At 38.5% G+C, this 24823-nt stretch overlaps 1 protein-coding gene across 4 annotated transcripts in view; it reads left to right on the top strand.

The window, feature by feature from the left end:
• Positions 1-24823, top strand: part of Cth (Cystathionine gamma-lyase) — a 664174-nt gene that overhangs the window by 507370 nt on the left and 131981 nt on the right. For all 4 annotated transcript variants that reach the window (XM_068225275.1, XM_067136551.2, XM_067136549.2 and 1 more), the window contains 2 exons: positions 14911-15066; positions 21545-21964. In XM_068225275.1, the coding sequence (XP_068081376.1) occupies positions 14911-15066; positions 21545-21964 (576 nt within the window). The remainder of the gene's footprint in view (positions 1-14910; positions 15067-21544; positions 21965-24823) is intronic.

Genomic DNA, 24823 nt, shown 5'->3' with positions numbered 1-24823 from the left:
AAACTAATAAACTTTTATGTTGTACTTTGTATACCGTGATTCTTGTATACAACAGAGATCATACAAATTAATTAATTTAATAGAGCACACAAATTGTGTACATAAAGCGATTACATGTCATTTAAGCATAAGTCTATTATAGGCCTATTTCGCTTAGAGCATTCCACAACATGGTAACAAGGACAAGTCAAATCACACAGTGTACACACACAAGTATCGTCAGGTTCATGAAAGGTCTTAGTTTTGCAGAGTTTATAGTGATAGTGGTATCCATGAATTGCCATAGAATTGACAAATGTGAGAGGTCCTGGTTTGTATTGGTCCAAGTTCTCTTCGTCATTGCTTCAGTCGAATAGAATTCAGTACAAATATCATTCCTTTTGACCAATCTTTCATCCAAGAGTTTCTTCCAATGGTTGTATAAGGTAGAGTGAGCTTGAATCTCAAATCTTCAATTAAAAAAAGGCTCCTTTGCAAGTTCATAAACCAGCCTTGATCTAGTAAATCTGGACGCACAGAGGGTTGTCTTTAAGAATCAGGCTTTGATTTTTTCTAGAGTGTGTAGGTCATTCTTTGTTAGCTTATCCCAAATGATTATCAGTCCATATGTTAAAATAGGGATTATTTTTGCATCAAACAAGATCATGGCCATCTTAAGAGATAATCTATTTAAATTCTTGATGTCAAATATTACTTTCATAGCTGCCACAGCACGTAGCCTAATAAGTCTAAAGGAGTTTATTGTCATCTGCATCGTCAACTTCAGATATTTAAAACTGTTTACGTTGTTTAATGTTTCTGCTTTATAAGTCACTTTGTCACTTGAGGGTATTCGTCCTCCCTTCCTGAAAATCATGTAGTCAATCCTTTCAATGTTCACTTGCCATTCATTTGTATCTGTCCACTTCTCCAGTGCATCTAGTGCTTTTTGTAGCCCTTTAACATCGTGTGATCCTAGAACCATATTATCAGCATACAAATAAGAATAAGTTATATCGTTCACCCCCACCTAGATAATAGCCCTTAAGATAGGCAGGACAGCGACGAGTTCTTGTGTAAAAGTTTCAGACAACAAAGAACAACAGTTCTTGTGCTCTGATCGTTAGCTGGTCAGCAGTGGGAGAGGCGGTTAGACTCCTTTCTTCTGACTTTGATGATTCAGAAGATTCCATCTCACATGGAGCTGGAACTGAAGATGTGGGTTATTAGGCAGGGGTGTGGCAATGTTCTGGACTTCCATGGGAATTATTACTCCTCTGGTATCTTCTTCCCCATTTTCTTCAGAAATACCTATTGGAGAAGGCAATGGTGCCACGTTTCTAGTCAAACAGTAGTTTCCCTTCCACCTTGATGTTGTATATGAGCATACTCAGGATTTGCTTCAAGAAGAGTAACTTCTTTCACAAGTGACCCATACTTCGATTGAGTGACATGCTTCCTTAGGAGTATTGGACCTGGAGTCAGAAGCCATGAGGAGATTGAGTGTCCAATACTGGATTTTCTCTGGTGCTTAAACATCCGTTTGTGGGAAGTTTCATTGGTAGTAGTACATAGCAGTGATAAGATGGCGTGGAGGATATCATGTACAACTTCTTCCCACTGTAGGATATCCATTCCCCTTGACTTCAAGGTGAGTTCTGTGGTTTTCCACACAACTCCAACATATTTTTCTGCTTGGCCATTGTCTCTTGGATTGTATGGATTCATCCTGCTCATCGCCACTTCACTTTTTGGGACATGAATGCTGGGCCTTGATCGGAGTGAACATCCCCCACCTGGATGACTGCCCTAAATGCAGATCAGTAGTGATTGATTGTAGTGATTGATGAAGATTATCTGAATAGGAAGAAAAGTTGCTTAAATTTAGAAATACGGTAACAGTGGACGAGGTGACATCTGGGCAAGGAAAGGTGAAGGGAAATCTGGTTATTCATCATCTAATATGAGGAGATAACGGTTTCTAGATCTGAATGGTAGAGGTCCCTTAAAGTCCATGTTGATGTGCTCAAAAGGATGGGTAGCTTTGAGATTACTTTCATGCCTGATGGATCTTGGTTTCGATTCAGCACACATTTTACAAGCTGATATGACCTTCTCTACATCTTCCAGTGAATAAGGCAAGTTCTTCGACTTAATAAAGTGATTAAGTCGTGTTATACCAGGGTGACATAAAGCTTCACAGAGGATCTTGAACCCATCCTGGGATCTCCCAGCACTCAAAGCGATACGCCATTTCATTTCATTTCATGGTGGATCTTCAGTTTAGGTCCACAACACTGAACAGCCAAACAAACTCTGGAGAAGGCATCTGCAGCTTTGTTATGTTGTCCAAGTCTGTAAACTATTTCATAATCCAAACATGAGAGTTCCAGTCTCCAGCACAGTATCTTTTCATTCTCCACCTTACTGAGATGTCTAGAATGTCAAACATAAAGGCTGCTGACTTCTGGTCAATGACGAGTCGAAAATGTCTTCCTAGCAGGTAGTCTCAATTTTTTCACAGATTTAATGATAGCCTGCGCTTCTTTCTCCACGGATGAATGTTGTTGTTCAGATCAGTTGAGTGTGCAAGAGAAGAAAGCAATGTGGCATCCATTTTGTGTTAGTGTTGCTCCAATGGTGTGTTCTGAAGCATCAGTCTCTACAGTGAACATAACTTTATCATCTATAACTGAAACCAGTACATTTTTCACATCATCTTTCAAGGCTTAAAATGCTTCAATAGCTTTGTCACTTAATGGAAAACTACCACTTGAAAGGTTATGTATTTTCTGGGAGAATCTTGGGAGTTGGCAAAATGAGCTAACATGCTCATTGCTCTTCAAAGAGAAGAAGTGTCAGTTGGAAATGGGAGCTCTTGCAAAGGTGTTAATCGATTGGAATCTGGATGAATTTCATGATTGGAGATGATATAACCCAGTAGCTTTATTCTTTTGACCGAATAAACATTCTTCTCATTTATCATGAGTTCATACTTTTCCACGGCTTTCAAGAACTTCTTCAAATTCAAGTCAAGTCAATTCGAATGCTGTGTAAGGGCGATCCTCCTCACAGATGATAGGCATTTTTCAAATCAGCTGAACTGAACACTTCATAATTTGCTACCTTGTTGACTATGTCCTCGATATGTGGGAGTGGGTAAGCATCTAGCTCAGTATACCGATTTATTGTGTGTGAATAGTCAACTACCATATGGTACTTGCGGCTTTCTGATTGGGTTACCAGAACCTTGAGCACGCCATGGAGAAAAGTTGTCTACTATAACATCCTCATTCAAAAGTCACTGAACTTCTTGTTCGATGAATTTGGTATCAGTTGCTGTGTGGCATTGGGACCTTATGGCAATTGGCTTGCAACCTAGAGGTATATTTCGGAAAAGTCGAACAGGTTCGACCTTCGTGACTGTTAATCCGCAGATACTCAGAGGTTCTCTGTGACCCCCAAACTTAATCTCTACAGATGAATGGTGGCCAAGGATATCATGTCGTAAAATGATGTCAGAGCAAATGTCTGTCAAAATGTTAAGTTCAACCTTTGTAAATATGATCTTCAATTTTTATCTTTACAGAGTAGGCTCCTTTCACTAAAGAGCTAAGGGACGTTGAAGCCATAGTGACAGTGAGACCACTAGCAGAAATAGGTACTTTGAGCTTCGGACAAGCTTCTCGGAAATAAAACTTGTTGAATTGCCCATATCAACAAGAGCATTTGTCATCATTCCATTCAAACGGGTGGGTATTATAGCTTTAGATAAAGACCCCAGAGGAGAAGTAGAAGCTAAAAGTATAGTATGACAATGGCAAGATTTGGTGGAGCTTGAAGATTTTTAACTCTTACAGACCTTTGCGTACTGGCCAATTTTTGAGCAGGCATGGCAAGTGGCCTCCCTTGCTGGACAAGAGTTCCTGTTGTGATAATTAAGTTCGCAGATGTAGCTTTTTGTTGTTGTTGTTGTTGTTGTTGTTGTTGCAGCGGCAACCTAACCAGATAGTTCCCTACCTGCTGGGCTACATTCACACCTATCACTGATTGGGTGAGATGTTCCTGGACAGTATCGACTAATGCAGGTCCTGGATATTGAATAGATTGTTCCAGTGCCAACTCTAAAGCCTTTGCTTTAATCAAAGCCTCCTCGAGGGTGAGGTTAGGATTCTCCAATAACCTCTGACGAATGTTTGAGTCGAGAAGGCCGGCAAAAAAACCATCACAAATACAGTCGTCTCTGTTCACTTCTGCCATCACAGCTTTAAAATTACAATCCTTGCTCAGAAGCTTTAAAGATTATATATATATCGGTACAGTTTTGGCAGATAGCTGCTTCCTAGTTGCCAATTTATGTCGGGCAAATATCTCATTCACGGGCATGGAAAAAATACTAACCAAGATACTAATGGCGTCATAAGTTTTGTCTTCATTGATATATTCGTAAACGGTAGGTGAAACACGCTTGATCAATATGCGTAATTTGTCAGCTTCACTTACTTGATACGCCAATATAAAGTTCTTGAACGTGCTGTACCAATGCTTCCATTCTTGTTGAGCATTACTCGATTCTGGGTCAATGTTTAAATGTTCCAGATGAAGTAACTTTTCCATTATCTTGCTTTCTTTTTAAATTTAATAAATTGAAGTGAATGAACATGTAATGTCACCTTTTATAAGATTTTATTAAACTTAAGACAACCAAGTGGTACATAAACAAATTCAATTCAATGGGAACAGTAACATCTGGCTAAAAAGTGTCAAAGAGATCATACAAATAAAAATATGTTGTATCACAGGATTACTAAAATGTCTCATGTTGGTAAGTAAAAGCTCTTTGTCCTTAGCCATCGGTGTTCATTGAAGTTACTGATAGCCTTGGAAGGCTAGTTATTTCCACTGTGATATCCCCCGGTTGTTGAAGGATCAGCCTCTGGCACTAGGCCACCATTATCCAGCATATGCCTGGTTAAGATTCTCATAGCTTGCGCCTGTGCAGTAGATTCCAGCAATTACTAATTACAGTATGACACGATCACAGAAATTTACACACAGTTTTCAGAATGCTGGAGTCTATTCTTGAAGAACCTTACATTTTTGGGGGAAGGATTTAAGACAGCTGCAGGTAATGCATTCCAATCATCAATTCGCCAATTTACAAACATTTACCCTAGTTAGTTTTCTCCGATCTACATTTTACTTTATACGGATGATCTGTCTTACTTATGTAACAGGGCTTTTCTAGTCGATTGTTCAACTCTCCCCAAGCTGGTGGGCATTATACATGGCACATAACCGTGTTCGTTTCCTTCTCGTCCCCAGTGTCTCCCACCCAAGATTTTCTATCATACTTCTAGGATTGAAATCGTTAAACACGAATCTTGCAGACTTTCGTTGTACCATCTCAATTTTCTTAATGAGTCCTGTTTGGTTTGGATCACACATGGCTGCTCGATATTCCAGCACTGGCCTAATGAAGTGATATATAGCCCTGCACCTTCGCCTGGGAACTGCTGCCCTTTAGCGCCCTCATCACGAAGTGTAAGTGCTTGTACACTTTATAACTTACACTTCCTAAGTGGGTGTTCCATTTTAGATCTCTCTTTACATGGATAACTCGGTACTTGCATGAGTCACTCTCTACAAGAGCGTCTGATTCAAGACAATATTGAAAGCCCTCTTGCTATGTTTCTTTCCCATTTTATTTTATTATTTTATTATCAAGTGCCATCTTATGGAGTATGTTTAGATCGGCTTGTAATAACCTATTATTACCAGCATTCTGTATTTTTCTGTATATTATGCAGTCGCCCACAAACAGTCTGCGTTCACTTCGAATTTTGTTTGGCAGATCGTTGATAAATGCCATAAATAGGAGTGGCTCTATAATACTACCCTATACTACTCCTGACATTATAGAAACTTCGTTGGAATATTTACTTCCCACCTTTACCTTCTACGTGTGGTCTGAAAAATTCCCGGATCTACAGAACCACCCCTTTATCAACGTTTATTTCCAACAGTTTTTGGATCTGAATGTCATATGGTACTACATCAAATGCTGTAGCAAACTCAATTACAATAGCCTCAACTTGCACACTTTTGTCTAATGACTCGCTAATATCTTGAAAGAGAGCAACAACATCTGGCTCTTGCTGGAGGAACATTTTCTAAAACCATGTAGATGGCCATCCACAAAATTTTCTCCCATTGTTCCCTCAGATATTGTGAAATGAGGTGTTCCATTTGTTTGCACACAATAGATGTAAGGTTAATGGGTCTATAGTCCATTAGCAGACTGTTGCCCGCTTTAAAAATTGGGATTACAGTTGCTTTCTTCCAGTCATCTGGAATTTGCGTATTGTTGAGAGACACAGTAAATAGCATTTCCAAATAGCGTAGAATAGCTCTACCTCTCAGTTTTAGAACCTCCCCAACAATGTTTTTGCGGCTAATTGGGAAGAGAGAACAATCAGTGTTATCGATAATATCTATCGCCAGGCTATTCTGCTCATTAAATACATTCCCATATCAATGATTTAATTCATTAGCTATTGGTAGATAGTCAGTAATTACCTCATCTTCTCTGGACATTATCATTGACACATCATGGCTGGCTTCTTTCCTTTTCTTAACATACTTATAGAGATTTTTCCACCCATTTTCTTTTCAGAAGCAGGCCAATGACCTTAGATGTTAGGCCCCTTTAAACAATAAGCAAGCTTTTCAGAAGCGAGTTATTTTGACAGCTTTTGAAACCTATTTATATACCCGAAACAAAATTGCCTTTTGTTGTTCGCCTTCCTTACTTTCCTTTTAAGGCTCCTAATTTTCCTGTTGCAGTATTCTGGATCTGGGTTCCTTATTAATAATTTAAGGGGCACACGTTGCTCAATAGTCCTATTAATAATATTAACAAAATTATCCCACATTAAGTTTATGTGCCCAACTTTTGATGCCCAGCTGGGAAATATTTGTCATAGAAACTCTTGGAATTTAAAGGGGTCAGCTTTACTATACTGGTATACTTTTATTTTCTCCTCATTATCTAGTTTAGTGTTTAAGGGATACCTAATGTTTAATTCTGCAGCAGAGTGGTCACTAATTTCTGGTACTCCCATACAGCTATTGTGCAAGTCATCAGGTCTTACAAGATAAATATCTAAAGTGTTGTTTCCTCTAGTATGAAAGTCTACTACTTAGGTAGGTAAATCCATCATCCCTAATGAGCTTTTTTACCATGATCTGACTGTAGCCCCTTCCCATAGCCTCGCCAGACTAGTTTATGTCCAGAAGATTTAGGTCACCTGCAATTATAAAATTTTCTGCATATTGTTGCCTGTACACGTAACATCGTACAGCCTGTGGAGTACCGAGAAGTTGTTACGAGGTGCTCTATATATAGAGCCCTGCACAAATATACAAAATATTATCCGCATCCGCACTTCCTTCATGCGCACCCGCATCCGATTTTCACGAATGGTTATCTGCGGATATTGCAACTATTCAGCTGTATTACACCCAAGATATTGGAACGGATAGATCTGTTAACATAACACAATAGGCCTGATACCTGGTACCAGACCCCCTACAGTCGCAGGTTTATGAAGGATTTCGTCTTGCGACAACTACGGACATATCGAGTGGTTCTCTTTTGGAATCTTTGTTTGTTTCCTTCCACCAATTGCGTGTTGGAACCAGTTAGGCTTAGGTCAGATTTACGGATTTATTGATTCATGGCTCTTTGTACTGTATATCACCATTCCCCCGTATCAGTATCAAGGGTTGCCTATCCACAAGTAAAATTAATGGCATGAAATGTACGAAAGACTGACTTGTCGAGATTTCTAGGGTATACCTGAGTGAAAATCAATAAGCATCATTATTTAGAAGTTATCAGCAAAATTATCTGCACTGCCGTACAGTTTACATCCACCAAGACACTAACTTTGCGGATTATCCGCATCCATGTAGGGCTCTACCTATATATTCCTACTATTTGAATGGGGTTGGCATTCCCTTGATCCATGATTTGCACACATAGCATTTTGTTATCCTCATCAACCCATTTTAAACAACTACCTATATTCTTTCACACATAGATAAAATACTCCACCCCCTCTAGACTCTCTGTCTCTTCTATATATAATGAAATCATCATGATTTACTTTGCCACTATTTACACACACGTGAAGAAAGTCCAATCCTTTTTGCTATATGGTAGTAGCTATTGAAATTGAACCCATCTTCAACTGGTTGACTATATAGATGGTTTAGGTAACTTAATGAATGTAATTTGATTGGCTGCGGGAAAATACGCTGCTTTGACTATAAGAGGACATGCTCCTTAATAAGTAACGCATTAACCTAAAAGTGGGAGTCACTTTTCATGAACAGTACTATTCTTATGATTTATTAACACCAGTTCCAATGCAGGAGTGACCTGGCCACAGACACTTCATTGCCTCCATAGCACAGCTCAGATTGCTTGAATAGGCCTATGTCCTCTATGATGGAATAGTGTGTCAAGTAACAGTAGTTATTAGATTATGTATGATCCAGAGGAATGACAAGGTAAAACAGAAAATTATCTAACTCCCCAGCTCCTCCCTGTCAATATTCAGACAGTAGCTGTTCCACTCGGCGAGGTCACTCCCTTTGATTGTGCATCACGCAGACATCCGTTCCTGGCCCACTTTGGAACAGGCAATACATTCAAGTATCGGGAACATTAACCCTTCTACTATGATAAAAATATGTGAGGCATTAACTATTTCTCCTCTCTTTGTTACAAATGTTCTTCGGTAAGACTAACATTAACAATAGGGAGGACGCAGGAAATAAATAAAAATACAAAATCTTAAATATTCTGCTGTCATTCATTGTAGGATCTATTTGTATAGGGCATGCTATCAGAAGTTGTATTTTCCATAACATTCGTTATGTTTCATTTGTTGAGAGGGCGAGTATTAACAGAGATGTTTAAGATTTACATGTTTAGACCTTCCCCATAATTACTATTTCACCCACTGTGAGTAAAATTATTTATAGCCTAGATTGTAATGTCATCATCCCCGACCCAAAATATCAATTTTCATTAAATTTTATTCTCGTGATGCACATACATAAAGACAGACATAAGTGAATTTTAAAAATTGCTTTTCCTTCCTATTCTGGCCATAACCAATACACAAACACAAATTTAAATAAATTCTGACTGAATACGGATAAAACTCTATATTGCATCCGTTAGCTCCAACAATCACGTGAGAATCCACAGGCAACTATTACCAATTGCAGACATGATTCTAAGCTTTTGGGCTTTTGCCGTGTCAAGAAAACAAGGTGAAATTCTTTACGTTTTGCAGAGAACTTTGCTCTGCGTCTTCAGAAGAAAATTTTGACTCTTCACTAGGAAAACTTCTTCAATAATGAAGTTTGAATTTAAGAATGCTTTACCGTTGGTCTATTGTAAGTGGTACTCTCATTCATCACCAGATGGCTCACTTTTTACTAGCATTCCAAGTGTGAGCTGACAACACCATCTAAGCTCCAATTAAAAAGTTTCTTGTTACGCTGTAGTGCATTGTTAAGTAACAGAATAGAGCTGAGGAATATAAAGAAAGTGTATAGAAAACAGACGATAACGAGTGTGTGTCATACGGGAGGGGGACATGATAGGTGTATACGTTATGAAAGTATGACACTTTACACATGGCCTGGATTGAACCATCTGGTGATGAGAAATGTATGAATTTGGAAAACACCAAAACGAAATAACAATCCTTAGTGGCTGGCACCCACGTATTACTTAATTGATAGCCAGTGTCCCTGTTGAAATTGTTAGGTTTTCTTATGTATTTCCACAGCTTCCCTTATAATCCTAGACCTGTAGTGTTTAGTGTGGTAAGAGCTCAAACATCTTGGGACACAACATCTTGACCCGACAGTAGGGCGTGCTCAGCTATTGCTCTTGTCTGGCTGGTTGAGACGGATATTTCATTAGTGTTTCTTGATACAAGTACCAATGGACTGGCATGTTTGGCCAATGCATACCTTGCCGCAAGTACAGGGAATTTTGTACACCCCAGTGTGTAATAGTGGGAACAATTTGTCCTTGCTTTTACCTGAACTGTTGAGCATATTTAGTGACGGTGCCAAACACTGTTTTTATATTGTGCTTGTGGAGGATCTTGGCAATTTGATCTGTGGTATTGGGAATGTAAGGCAGGTAGGCAGTTCCCTTCACTTCTTATTTCTTTGAGCTTTGCTTAGTCATCCTTTTGGAATGTAGGGCTCTAACGAATCTGTACAGCATTGTAACCATTACCCTTGAACGTCACTTTGAATGTGTCCATCTCCTTCCGGATATTTGATGGCTTACAAAATTGTGTCACCCTTGTGGAGAGTGTTGTGAGAATGCCCTGTTTTTGTGCTGGATGGTGGTGAGAATCTGCATGGAGATAGCAATTTGTGTGGGTAGGCTTATGATAGATAGAATGTCTTAAGGAGTCATCCAGTTTCTTAGCAGAACATCCAAGAAAGGAAGGCATCCATCTGACTCTTGTCTCCATAGTGAATTTGATTGAATGATGCTACTTATTTTAGAAATAGGCGTTCAGGTCAGGAGCAACCCTGCTACCATATGTGACAGTAGTCGGTACTACCTGCGACTGTCTGGCTAAGGGTCAGGTGGCCAGTACCAAACCTGACGAACTGTGGGAGAACCAATAGCTAAGGGCAGAAGAGTTCTTCCTTAGGATGCCTGCTGAAACCTTTGTGTAAGAAATGACACACAAATTCATCAAAGTGCTGCTGCCTTGTGGCAGGGGACTGCTAAAGGCTAAGAGAGATTACCCTGACAGAAAACCCTCTGCAGTATTAGGCTTAGCAAGCCAACTGCACCGAGGTAAATTAATGTTACTTTCAAAACTAAAACAAGCCTTGGATGTAAAAGTTTTAAATTACCAGACATGACAACACTTCAAGCAGCTCAAAAATTATGACGGGCAACACCCCAAAGATCATTGGAGGTGCAGGAAGAGACAGACATTACCCAAGAAACAGCTCAGAATTGCAACCCCTAATATCCTTACTCTCTTTAACAAATGTGAAGAACTTGTAGACCTTATGGACAGGTGCAAGCTTCGGGTATTGGGGTTGAGTGAGAGAAAGTGTTAAGGCTGTGGAAAGAAATCTCTGAAAAATGCAGATATGTTATACTGGATTGGGAACTTGAGTGAATCCAAAAATGGAGTTGGTCTCATCCTTCAAAGATTTAGATGTACCGACAAATGTCATCTATGTGAATGATAGGATCATCCAAATGAGATTACAACATCACACTTTATTTCAAGTATATGCACCTCAGACAGGATGTACTACAGATGAGAAAGAAGAATTCCTTACCGAACTTGAAGAACAATTAACGGAAGAGAACACCATCATTATGGGTGATCTAAATGCCTGAGTTGGTAAAGAGAGAGAATGTTGTGAAAATATCATTGGACCTCGTAGCTGTGGGAACAGAAACTCCAAGAAGACAATTTGATTGATTTCTGCATGTGAAACAACTTAAGCACAAAACACATGTTACCATAAGAGCGAGTCATAAAATTACAAGATATAGTTGGGATGGGAAGCTCAAGACCGTAATAGACTACATTATCACTGATGGCATAGCTGGTCGGTATGTTAGTGATGTCAGAGTCATACCCAATGACTGTCTAGATAGTGACCATCGGCTATTAATACCTGATTTGAAAGATGTCGATATCCCCAATGCTAAGTGCATGAAATGCCAAGACCTGGTTGTTGAAGGACTTAAAGAAGAAAGAGAAACACCAAGCAAGGATAACAACAAAATTACCTGTAACTGAGATCAGAGGGGTAGATGGATCTTGTTAAAGGAAACTCTTGTAAAGGAAGCTGAGGAAATCTGTGGGAAAACAAGTGCAAAACTGATGAAGAAGGAAATGCCTTGTTTGAAAATTAGATCAAGTAAAACAAAAAATGGGCGATAGAAGAAACAAGGTAGAAATTGAAGAGCGAGCACAGGAATATTGGACCAAGAAGTTGGCTGTAAAACGACTAATCCAAGAAGAAAAAAAGAAAGTGCTGGATGACTTTACTACCAGGATAGAGGAAGACTGCCAAATGAGTAGGATGCTACTATACACATATAGCAGTAAAAAGTAAAAGTAGTGAATATGGGAACATCCTTGGGCTGGAAACAAATGGTGGTAGTTCGATAAGAACAGAGGAAGGGATTAGAGATGAAATGAAGAAGTACTTCAGCATGTTCTTAAATGGAGATGGAGATACCACCACCATCTGTAGAATAAATGAAATCCAGAAAAACCAACCCCCAATAACAGGACTTGAAGTCGAAACAGCAGTAAAGAACATGCGAAACAGGAAGTCCTCAGGCTTTGATGATCTCAAATATGATAAAGGCAGCTGAAATACCAGGCTTAAATTGGCTATATAGAGTGCTCTCAGAGATCTGGGAAGAAAACAAAATCCTAGAAGATTGGAGAAAAGAAATCATCATCCCACTGTTTAAAAAGGACAACAGATGGAAATGTGGAAACTATAGCGGCATAATGTCACAAACCCTGAAATGAGAATTTGGAAGATAGTGAAACCTTTGCTTGAGGAAGAATAACACGGTTTCAAGAAAGATTGAAGTACTATGGATCACATTTTTGCCATAAGAATGCTTACAGAAAAGTACTGGGCACAAGGAAAGAATCTTGTGATTACATTTTTGGATACTGAAAAGGCCTATGGCATTGTCCCTCAGAACAAGATCTGGGAATGCATGGAAGACCTCAAGGTGCCAAAGTACCTGACTGGCAAAGTGAAGATGCTATTCCAGAATTGCTGCAGCTGTGTTCAGATAAGCAATGGAAGATCAGAATTGTTTGAGACAAAGAGAGGCGTCCAACAAGGAAGTGCCCTATCACCGCTCTTTCCGTTTGAGACCACTTTCCTCCACATCTGATTTCACTGTGTCTATTCAGCGTTTCCTTGGCATTCCCCTTGGTCTTTTTCCTTGGACAGTAATGTTGAAGTATTTTCTGGCAGGTCCCTTGATCATTCTACCGAGCTCGATAGCTGCAGTCGCTTAATTGCGGCCAGTATCCAGTATTCGGGAGATAGTGGGTTCGAGCCCCACCGTCGGCAGCCCTGAAGATGGTTTTCTGTGGTTTCCCATTTTCACACCAGGCAAATGCTGGGGCTGTACCTTAAAATAAGGCCACAGCCGCTTCCTTCCCACTTCTAGCCCTTTCCTGTGCCATCGTCGCCACAAGACCTATCTGTCTCGGTGTGACGTAAAGCAACTTGCAGGATTTTCATTTTCATAATGTACCTATACCACCGAAGTCTACACCTCTTTATTAGATTGGTAATAGGGATCTAATGCTGGCTACCTTCCTGTTTATTTCATTCCTGATCTTGTCCTTTTGAGTAGTGGCGTCTCTGAAAACTGTAAAAGTAATTAGTGGGGCGTAAAGCCAATAACATTATTATTATTATTATTATTATTATTATTATTATTATTATTATTATTATTATTATTATTATTATTAATATTATTATTATTTTTTCCACATTGTTATGCCCAAGAGGAGCACGTTTGAACTTATTTAGTTGATGATTTTGCTTTCTTTTCTTCCCAAAATCTCTTCATCCTCTCACTGAAATTCTTCTTATGTTCTTCTGTCCAGGTTTTATTAGTTCAACTTTTGGCTCCGTGAAACAATGATTATTAATCAGTGTTCTGAAAGCAGATTGGTTCTTCACAGTTTCCTGGTTGATGTTGATTTCTTGAAGATCTGATTCTATTTCATTTAGCCAGTTAGGCAAGAAAGTGTGAAGGAAGCAGCCATGGCCTTAAGTTGGTACCATCCAGGCATGGGTAAGTGCGGACCGATACAGCCCATTACAGGGCCAAATAAACAAATCAGATCCGCCTCTGTGATGTAGTGGTTAGCGTCTTTAGCTGCCATTTCAGAGGCTCTGCCACGAAATTTGAAAAATGGTACAAGGATTGGAACAGAGTCCACTCAGTCTTGGGAGGTCTATTGAGTAAAGGGGGTTAGATCCCTTTCAATCTTCCCAACCTCCACAAGGCCCCTGTTCTACATAGCAGATGAGGCCACCTGGACGAGGTACTGGTCCTCTGCCCCTGTTTTATTCCCGACCAAATGTCTCATGCTCCAGGACCTGCCGTTGAGGCAGTAGAGTGGGATTCCTCGCTGAGTCCGAGGGAAACACCAACCCTGGACGGTAAACGGATTAAAGAGATAAATAAATCCGCCTGTGGAAGCTATCGAGTATGCAACTTCACCACATCCCATGCAATTGGCTGAAAAAATAAGAACAAGAATCTTGCATGGGATTCAAACCTTCGAGCAATGTCCACTATTACAACTCCCACCGTGCCTTTGCCAAGTGAGCTATTGCAGCGCTTGACATGCAGTGTGTAGTTTCCAGTCAATACAATACCTACTCCTGGTCTGTGTGTGCACCTCCTGTTGTAATGTACATATTCAAAAGATCTGTGCTCGCTTAACAGGTTCATTCTGGGTACTCACAATGAATTAATAGTGGCGCTCACGATTCCTGCTGGTTCTTAGCCCATAATCACGCATCTCTATATATTGCCATGGTTTAGGGACAGGGACCAATGTACATATTTCAGAATTGTAGTAAATGTGACGGGATGCATAAAACTAAATTGCAACGGGTTGCTGAACCCCCCTTCAGTACAGAGAGGTTAACCATACAGGTTATTAGACGGCCTTGACACACATGAAGTATAGAAGGGCCCATTGACCATGATGTGTAAAGCAGCAGCAACAACAACCATAATACGTAAAGCCAATTTTCCTGGATTCAGGAATTACTTTTTTATTTCAGAAAATGTCTGGAGAGGGATATTTGGTCCAGGAACCTGGATTTGCCACAAAGGCGATCCATGCTGGGCAGGATCCAGAACGGTGGTCATCGTGGTGTATGGTACCACCCATCATCCTGTCGACTACTTTCAAACAGCAGGCTCCAGCTCAGCACAAGGTGAATCCCTATAATTATAGTTATAATATTTTAATAGTTACAGTAACATTGTTCCATAATTGGAAAGGTTTTGGAACCTTGGGCATTTTTGAGATGATGTACTTTATGGCTATGCTCTTAACAGTTGATATTGTTCCTTATATGATGATAATGAAGCAGATTTTAAATACATTTCAAGGGCTATAAATATTCTTTGGGAAAGGTAAGGTAAATTGCATGCAATGAATGGAGTTGTGAGTTGAATGTACATTAAAAATAGAAAAATCCTAGATGACTGAACTGGTCATAGTTTACAAAATAGCTTTTCTGTAATTTCTAGTGCCTTAGTTTAGGGAAATGATTACTGATCAGTCATACTGGGCTCCAATTTAGTTACCCACTAAATCTTTTGCAGTTTATTGGTGTTAATGTAGTAAATCTTCATAACAGACCAAATTGAAACCCGTGTTTATGCGAACAGTAGTAGTCCTTTTTACTAAATTGAACATTATAAAGACTTTGTACTGCGTATGTTCTACGTATTTAAGTAAATTAGATTGATAAATGTTAATTCTTACAAAAAGTGCTGCCATTTCTCTTATCATTATTCTGTGAGCAAGTCTTATCTCTGGTTTATCCTGAACAGTAAATTGTTTATTAACTATTAACCGTTGGCACACTTACAAAAACATGTTTTGAGAAAAAATCACAGATTTTAAAAAATGAATACACCTTTCATTTCAAGAATAACTGTAGAACTTAACTAACAAAACAGCTGACACCCAGCTATGGATTGTAGTAGATTAAACATATGAATGGAAAGGCCAAAGTTAAACTATGAAATGGCAATAGGAAATAAAATCAGTGAAGTGGAATGGAGAATTAGAATAAAATGGAAAGGAGGAATATTTGCTCCCAACTTGACTAGGGTAAATGATGATGAATTTCAATAAATGAAAACTCAAAATCCGAAAATATCAATTTCTTTGTGAGGTACGTTTTCTCCATATGATGTCATCTTCCTGTGAATCAAGCTTAGGATCAAAGATTTCCTCATCTAGAGGAATTTGGAGGTATTTTTCAGAAAGTTGAGTGTAAACATTTGCTTTTCTGATAAAATATTGAACATGTTTGAAAATATATGCAGTATTTATATTCAGTGTAGCATAATAGGAAGCACATTTTATTTTACTGAATAGCTTAAATCTCTGCTGTTAAGTTATAATGTATGTATTTAGAGAAGGGCCCTGGTAACTCTGCAATCGTCTGAAAACATCAGTTAAGATTTCAGCAAGTTGGTACACGTCATTGCTCACAGCTGGCTGCTGTCTTGCCTTGCATAGCGTCTCTGCATTTTCTGTCAAATACTTTACTTGTGTCTGTTCACCACTGTTGCCCACTATATATGACTGCCTGTAGTTGTGTCATGGCTGGGTTATACCGGAAGACGAGTTAGGATGGTTGGACGTAATTTGGAATATTTTAATAACAAAGATAATTTCATTAATGCATGAATAAACAATAAATAATGGTTGTAACAAAACACTACTTAATACACGCAAATTAATGCAAAATCAAATTTCGTCTTCATCACGATTACATTCAAACTGGTCAAGTATTGACCTTGTTCTAACACAGTCTGGCATTACTTAATGGTTCATGGCGTGAGAGAGAAAATCTAGCGTCAAATGTGAATAACTAAACCAAGAGAAAAATTGTGTGCAACTTATTCTAAACTCCGAATGTAACAAGTTTAAAAAAGTTTATACATACACTCAAAAACAAGAAGTCGGCGAGTTTTAATGTTATACAGCCAGCCCCCTTATTTTCAACAATGTCTTCATGCTTAATTTTACTGACAAAGGACTTAGACACTCCTGTTGTGTCTGAAATAATAACTAGAGTTGACTGCTTTGGTATAGTGAGTCCCTGTTCAGCTTCTTTTTCCATGAACTTCGTCACTCCATAAATTATCTTTCTTGCTTGCACATGCAGCCTCTTGTTCACTTTTAGTTCACAGGTGGCATTGAGTTAAATATAACTAATATAGCAGTCACTAAATCTATTTATCGAACCTACACTAAATGACTTTACTTCTCACACTATCACTTATTGTAACATAATAAGAGAAAAACTTCATAGTTTGTCCAGGTTGGCTTTAAATAGGTGTATTTAATATTGTTATGTAAGTACTAAATACAGCCTATCTATTATTCTTTTGGCTACAAATTAACCATTTATTAAAGGTATCATTAAAGCAGGATGAACAAATTATACTTCCTTCTCTTCTGGGGAAACAAGTCGCTTCAACAAGGCTACAGTTGCAATGCACGCTGATGTTGTTTGCTTGTCAACAAGCCTTGGCTCATTCTGGGCTAGAGCTCCCCTGTAAGATGAGAATGGTGATGGAGGCCGGCAGATTGATCACTCAGAGATAACCTGAAGTAGAAAAGATTGTAATAGAGGTGCTTGGCTATTCCACCCACAGGCAGAATCTCTCTTGCCTCTTTCTTTCATCATTTGTTTCCCCTCATATAATAACCACCACGAGTTGCACAGTTACAGTGGCACATATATCTCATGTATATCTCACACTATTTTTTCTGAAAATCCTAGCTTAAAACTTAGGCAGTAAGGCATATGCAGGAATTTAGGTATATCGTACATGCAAGGAGTTAGTAAATCGAACTTGATTAGAATTAAGTTACTTTTCTTAAAAGTAACAGAGCCCCACAATTTTATTATGTTCTGTAACATTTTTGTGAATATTAATAAAATTACAGTAGAACGTGTCCTAATGGACACCTCTATATATGTCCCTATATGGACATTTTTCAATGGAACCGATTTTATTTTACAAAAGACACTTTTTAAATAAGCCTCATTTAAGTGGACACCTGAAATTCCGGACATTTTACATGTTCCAGGACAATTTTTACATCCAGCTATGTCATCCTTTCTTTTAAAACCATTCTGCAGACATACAGAAAATCATTGTGCATTTCTTTAATATTTCCAGTCCAAGGAAAAGAGGAAAAGAAATGTACATAGAAATGCTGTAGTAGCCAAGTTAATTCTTCTGTACAGGGCTCTTTCCAATCCTTTCATTATGGTCGTCTTACGTTCTAATTAGTGTACATTCTGAGAATTCTAGTTGCCCAGGAATGCTGTTAGTGATTCTGTTTACTCACAAGATACTAAGGGATTTTCCAACCTAGCTTGCGTCATTCTGTTCATAACTCAGATTGTCGCTGATAAGGTTGAGGTCTAGTAGTTCAGTTAAACTTGAAAAGGATGAGACTTGTGGGCTGTTGTTGGGACAGAAATACTGAGAGCCCAGTAAACATGAGTAACAAGGGATGAGGACTTTCAGTGAGGAAGCTCCCTGAAAAATTCAAATGCAGGTAAAGTCAAACACAATTGTGAAAAATTAAAATGAAATTTTAAGTGAGTGGAAGGAAAATAGGAGTAATTTCTACAGAAGTGAACATTGTGGTAGATAAGTCGTTCAAGTGTGTTTGAACAAAGAAACTGTGAGCGAGTGGGAGTATGTTACAAGGAAAACCCCAAATAATCTGAAAGTTGATACTCTTAAGCAGATAAAGAATTTATGTGTCACGCTGGATCATGAGTATGGGGATACAACAATGGAACCATTTAACAGAATATTCCCTTTTCTAGAAAGTCGCAGTAAAGAAAAACTGTGCTAAATTTACACACACAGCTGAAGGATGTTTGTAAAGACTGTAAAATAACTTAATATCTCCCAGGCAAACATTTAGTTAGAAACAATTTAGATTAACTGAAATCAAGATACAGTATGTACTTATATTTAAGATGGCTGTTCTTTGCCATTAAAGTGTTTGATTAATCTTTACAAACTTGTTTCATTGGACACCTCTTGTAACAGATATTTTTCTATGGAATCATTGGTGTCCGCAGAAGAGAAGTTTGACTGTATTAAAGTTTGTAGGATTCCATTCGTAGCCAAATAGGCTACCCTGCTGTTTCTGCTTCCATTTCACTTCATTGAAAAAGAAGAAAGATGTTAGACGTATTACCAGCTGTCATCATGTAATATGCAAGACCTGCTTACTGTATTCTCATCACTGCTGTCAAATTCTGAACTGCTCTCCTATGGATATCTGAGAATCGAGACAAGCTTTTCTTTGTAATCTTTTGGCATTCTCTGACACAGGGGCATTCGCCACCAAAGAGAGTGCCTGTTTCTCTTCAAGAATTGGGCTATCCTGCCAGGACTCAACTTGAGTTCCGTATGGCTAATACCCTGCTTTATTGTTATTTCTCAAGTTTGTAGCATTTCAAATGACATTACACAGTTCAGGCACCACATCATACAAAACTACCTTTGTTACTGCAACATTGGTAACAGACACTCCTATCCCAGGAGTCTGTTTTCTTGGAAACAGCTGTTCAAAAAGTGGTTAAAAACACTTCTTGCTCTTCCATTGCTTTTCCCACACCCTAATGGGATCATACATGCGAACCGTCCTGTTTTACAGCTCGATGTCCTGATGCCAACCTTATGTGGAGTGATGTATTCACTGTCACACTTTTCTCTCTCTTTTTTTTTTTTTTTTTTTTTTTGCTAGGGGCTTTATGTCGCACCGACAGAGATAGGTCTTATGGTGACGATGGGATAGGAAAGGCCTAGGAGTTGGAAGGAAGCGGCTGTGGCCTTAATTAAGGTACAGCCCCAGCATTTGCCTGGTGTGAAAATGGGAAACCACGGAAAACCACTTGCAGGGCTGCCGATAGTGGGATTCGAACCTACTATCTCCCGGATGCAAGCTCACAGCCGCGCGCCTCTACGCGTACGGCCAACTCGCCCGGTCACACACTTTTCTCTGGTGATGTGGATATGAAGGGGAGTGTTTAGGGACAAACACAAACTCCCAGTCCTTAACTGGACTCTGCTGAAATCCCCAACTCCACCAGAAATCAAACCTGGGACGCTGAACCTAAGGCGTTGACACTAACCATTCAACCAAGGAGCTAGACTGTTAAAAGTATTTGATCGAGATAATTAATTTACCCCCACAAATAAATTTTAATTGTTATCATCAGGGCTCTTTTTCTGGGGGGATGTTCACCTGTAAATTTTCAGAGACTAATTTGGCTATGCGGTTTGGGTCACATAGCTGTGAGCTTGCGTTTGGATGATTAGTGGGTTCAGATCCCTGTGTTGGAAACCCAGAATATGGTTTTCTGTGGTTTCCCATTTTCCTTACCATTCCTAGCCCTGACGTATCCTGTCATCACCTAAGACCTTTCTGTGTCTGTGTGATGTAAGTAGACAAAAAATTCAGGCCTCAGGGAAGGAAAAATGAGTTATTTTCATATTTTAATGATAAATTTTAGAAATCCATGTCTTATTTTTTATTTTTTGATTCATTGCCATATCTCGTTAGTCATGTATCTTGAATTGTAATGAACACTAGTGTTTGTTTCTAGTTACTAATGTTATTGAAATTTTTACTGTTACTTGAAAGAATTGATAGAGTACCACCTTCTGCAAACTGAGAGGGTTTCTTTTCTAGAATGTGTTTAATTCTTGGACTATTCAACTTGGCCAAATAGTCCTGGAATTTTAAAGAAATAAAATAGTTTTGTAGTTGATTTGGGCTTCCCCATAGTTGAATCATTTAAGTTTTCCAGAGTTATCTTGAGGAAAAGAAACTTCCATCATCCCTTTTTCCTCTTATGAACACAGTGAAGTGTCTCCCCATGTTCACTAGTGAGTGTGAACATCAATTTTCTCCAATTAATCTGATTATCACACCACACCTTTCTATTGCTACCAATCTCCTGTTTATCAAGTTTGTTAGTCTTCCACTGGAGCTGTTTAAACCTATGGTTTATGTAAATTCCTGGTTTCTGAAAGGACGATATTTTGCAGTTTCCACAAAGAGTAAGGAAATAAGACGTGATGAATATAGCACTGACAAACTGACTGTGCCTAGTTGGAAGTTGCTGTGATATAAAGTAATTTATGTTATATAGGCCTGTTAATTACATTGTTGTCCTACCACCTCTATCTCTTTGGAAGGAAACTTCAAATTCATGCTTACTGATTATGTTCAGTCTCAGACAAGGGTACCCCTAAACTTTTTTCTTTAGAAAGAGAGCCCTGCTTGTCATCATTATTTAATGGATATAAACAGTGAAAACTGAACAAGAGTAGGGACATGGTAGGTTTGTAGGTGAAAATCTGCCTAGGCCTTATAGTTGGAGTCAGAATTGAACTAGACTGTATTGAAGGGAATTTGCACCAAAAGATGAAAGGAAAAAGTCGTCACAAATAGCAGCGTGTGTAATAGCTTTTTTCTACATAATATAAATAACTGGTGTGAATACCAACTTTGAAAGCCTAGAAATGAAGATCTTTCTTATAAGTTAAAGTGTACTGTACATTTTCAAAATATTAGAATCTGTTGTATTTTATAGTTACATATATTTGCTTTTTTATTGACTTCAGGGTTTTGATTATGCTCGGAGTGGCAACCCTTCGAGAGAAGTTCTGGAAGAGTGTCTGGCATCACTAGATAATGGAAAATATGGTTTGTGTTTTTCTTCGGGACTTGCTGCTACAACAAGCATTATCAGTTTGCTGAATGCTGGTGATCACATAGTTGCTGTGGATGATTTGTACGGTGGTACATATCGACTACTTTCCAAAGTAATTGATCGTATGAACATAAAAACAACATTTGTGGATGCCAGAGATCCAGAGAAAGTAGGTGAAGTAATTCAAGAAAACACCAAATTAGTGTGGATAGAGACACCTACAAACCCATTGCTGAAAGTAGTGGACATCAAGCGAGTTGCGGAGATTGTTCATGCTCACAAAGGAATCATTCTGGCTGTGGACAATACTTTCTTGAGTTCTTATTTCCAGGTACTTACATTCATAACATTTGTTTAAGGGTTAAGTGTATCAGGTATATAATTTCTTTCCTTGTGTTGTATTTTGTTGCCATTTGCTTGTATGAAAAATATTAGTTTATATATTTCCAAATTTTCTCATAACTAAGGCAATTTTTATCCACCTATTTAAATTCATGCAATATGTCACCACCATATTGATTATATTCACAATTTTTCATGTTTCCATCACTTAATGTATGATGAAAAGACTTACAATTTGAAGAAATTTAAAAAATGAGAAGTAATGATAAACTATAAGTCTCTCCATTCTTGCTAGGTAATAGACAATAATGTTTTGATAGGTCCTTAAAGAAATTGAGGCTTATTGTATAGAGATGACGTGGCAGGATAAATAGTCAGATAGTACCTAATGAAACAAAATTCCCTTAAAGGGGTAGTCTGGTGTAAAATGATACAAGGCTAAAAATATAAGGGCTTGATAAATAAACGCAAACACATTTTGCATGAGCATATGGCACGCATTAGGCTGTGTTGAACATAGCAACATCATTTCTGCTATTTTCTAGTTCAGCATCAAGCAGCAGCGTGCACATAATGAGATTACTGCAGTTCTGAAATAAATGGATGATAGTTGTAAGATGCCTCAGTTTTGTGAGTTTGGTTGCAATTCTAATCGTGAAAAGAACAAACTCTCTCTTTTCATTCGTTTCCTAATAGTGAAAAGTCACCCAAACAATTAAAATCCTGGGAAATTAAAGTAGCTGGAAAAAACTTTAAACCTTCTGAAACAAATGTAGTGTATTAAGAACACTTCACAACGGACAACTTCGAGTCTTCAGTAAAGCAAATTGTAATAAAGGATTGAAAAGTGAACACTGCACTGAAAAGAACAGCGGTGGTGATTCTTTATCTGAAAGGCAAATCTTATAGAGCCAGTACTTACCTGAGAGAAGGGATTGTTGTCAAGGCAGTAGCTGAAACAAGTAAAGATAATCTTGAAACTGTTACGGTTGTTTCAGAATCTACTTCCGAATGTATGGAAAATAATAAATAGTTTCAGTGTGTTTAGATTGGCGGGGAAATTTTTCATAACATAGAGCACACACATAAAGAAGGGCTATTGAACTTGTTTACATCTTCCCTAATTTAAGATGAAGAGTCAGAAGAGGAAGGGCTGATGACCTAGATGTTAGGCCCCTTTAAACAACAAACAAGCATCAGAAGGGGAAATATCTGAAGAAACAGCAGCCATAATGGGTGCCAAAATGAGAGATGTAATCATTGTCTTCTGCTTTTTTCTGACCTATTCCCAGTTACCTGGGGTTGGTACTTTCTGTAGATTTAAGCCACTTTTTATGGCCTGATATATTTCCTGTTGCCATTCTTACTTGGAGGGATGTATTCATTGTTGGGTGTTTCTGTGGTGATTTCTAGTGTGATATCATCATCATCTTCATTTTCCGTTTCCAGCTTCCCGGGTCAGGTTGTGAATCAGGGACCTCCATTGCTGCCTGTCTCTCCACCACTCTTCTCCTTTGTTAAGTGCATCTTCTGATTTACCCCTCCTTTTCTCGATGCACTCCCACAGTGAATCTGTCCATCTCTTTCGGGGTCTTCTTCGTGGTCTCTTTCCTGTTAAATTCTCTGGAAAAAAATTGTTTGGACTCTCTATTCTCCCATTCTCATCATATGCCCATACCACTTTAGCTTTGTTGTTTCTATCCTGTCTTGAAGTTTCAAGATTCCTGTCTTTTTCCTTATCTCTTCATTTCTAATTCTATCCTTTCTGGTCTTGCCCTCTATACCTCTTAGGAATTTCATCTCCACTGCCTGTATTCTACTCTCCTCTCGTTTTGCTGTAGTCCACAATCCAGCTGCATAAGTTATTATGGGTTCATAATAGGTTGAATATAATACTTTCTTACATTTCTTCAGGACATGTTGGTTTCATAAAATACCCCTTACACTCTGGTAGAAGCTGTTTGCTTGTTGTATTCTTTTCCCAATTTTCTTGGTTATCTTTCCATCTTCTGTGATCACACTTCCTAAGTACTTGAAACTTTTAACCACTTCCAGAATTTTACCATTCAGTTTTATCTTTCCTCTTCCTTCCTTCCTTCCTTCCTTCCTTCCTTCCTTCCTTCCTTCCTTCCTTCCTTCCTTCCTTCCTTCCCCTTGTCATCACTATTGTTTTACTCTTTTTCTGTGCTTACTTTTATCCCAAAGTTTTCTATCGCCTGATTCCATACATCTACAGTACTTGTTTTTGCACTTCCATTTCATCCTCCCCTTATATGACTATATCATCTGCAAACAACATGGCTTTTGATGCCTGTCTTCACAATCTCTCTTTAATGTTCTTATGAATTTCATCCATGACGACGAAGAATAGTACGGAGGATAGTACACTTCCCTGTCGGAGACCAGTTTCAGCTTTAAACCATTTTGTTTTTCCTATACTAGTCTTCACACTACTAACACAATTTTTGTACATAGCTTTTATTACTTGTACTTCCACTCTGTTAACGTGTTTTTTCCTTAATGTGTCCCATACCAACTGTCTGGGCATACTGTCATAAGCTTTCTCAATATCAATAAATGTTATCACTATGTCTTTTCCAAACTCGCATCTTTTCTCCATCATAGGCTATGTCTTAATGTAAAGAGCAGGTCAAACATTGATCTGTCTTTCCTAAAACCATACTGTTGTATTGTATGTAAATGAGGATGTGTATTGAGGTGAGCACAAACGTCCAGATCCTGAGCTAGAGAAATTAATCAAAGTAAAAATCTGCAACCTGGCTGGGAATTGAACCTGGGTCCTTCTGAACCAAAGATTCTTGTTCTCTGCATCTGTAATTTTGAGTCC

This window comes from Anabrus simplex, chromosome 1 (assembly GCF_040414725.1).
Source record: "Anabrus simplex isolate iqAnaSimp1 chromosome 1, ASM4041472v1, whole genome shotgun sequence".
NCBI classification, from domain to species: Eukaryota; Metazoa; Arthropoda; class Insecta; order Orthoptera; family Tettigoniidae; genus Anabrus; species Anabrus simplex.
The sequence above is the reverse complement of the archived record's forward strand: the minus strand, read 5'-3'. Positions and strand labels throughout refer to the sequence as shown.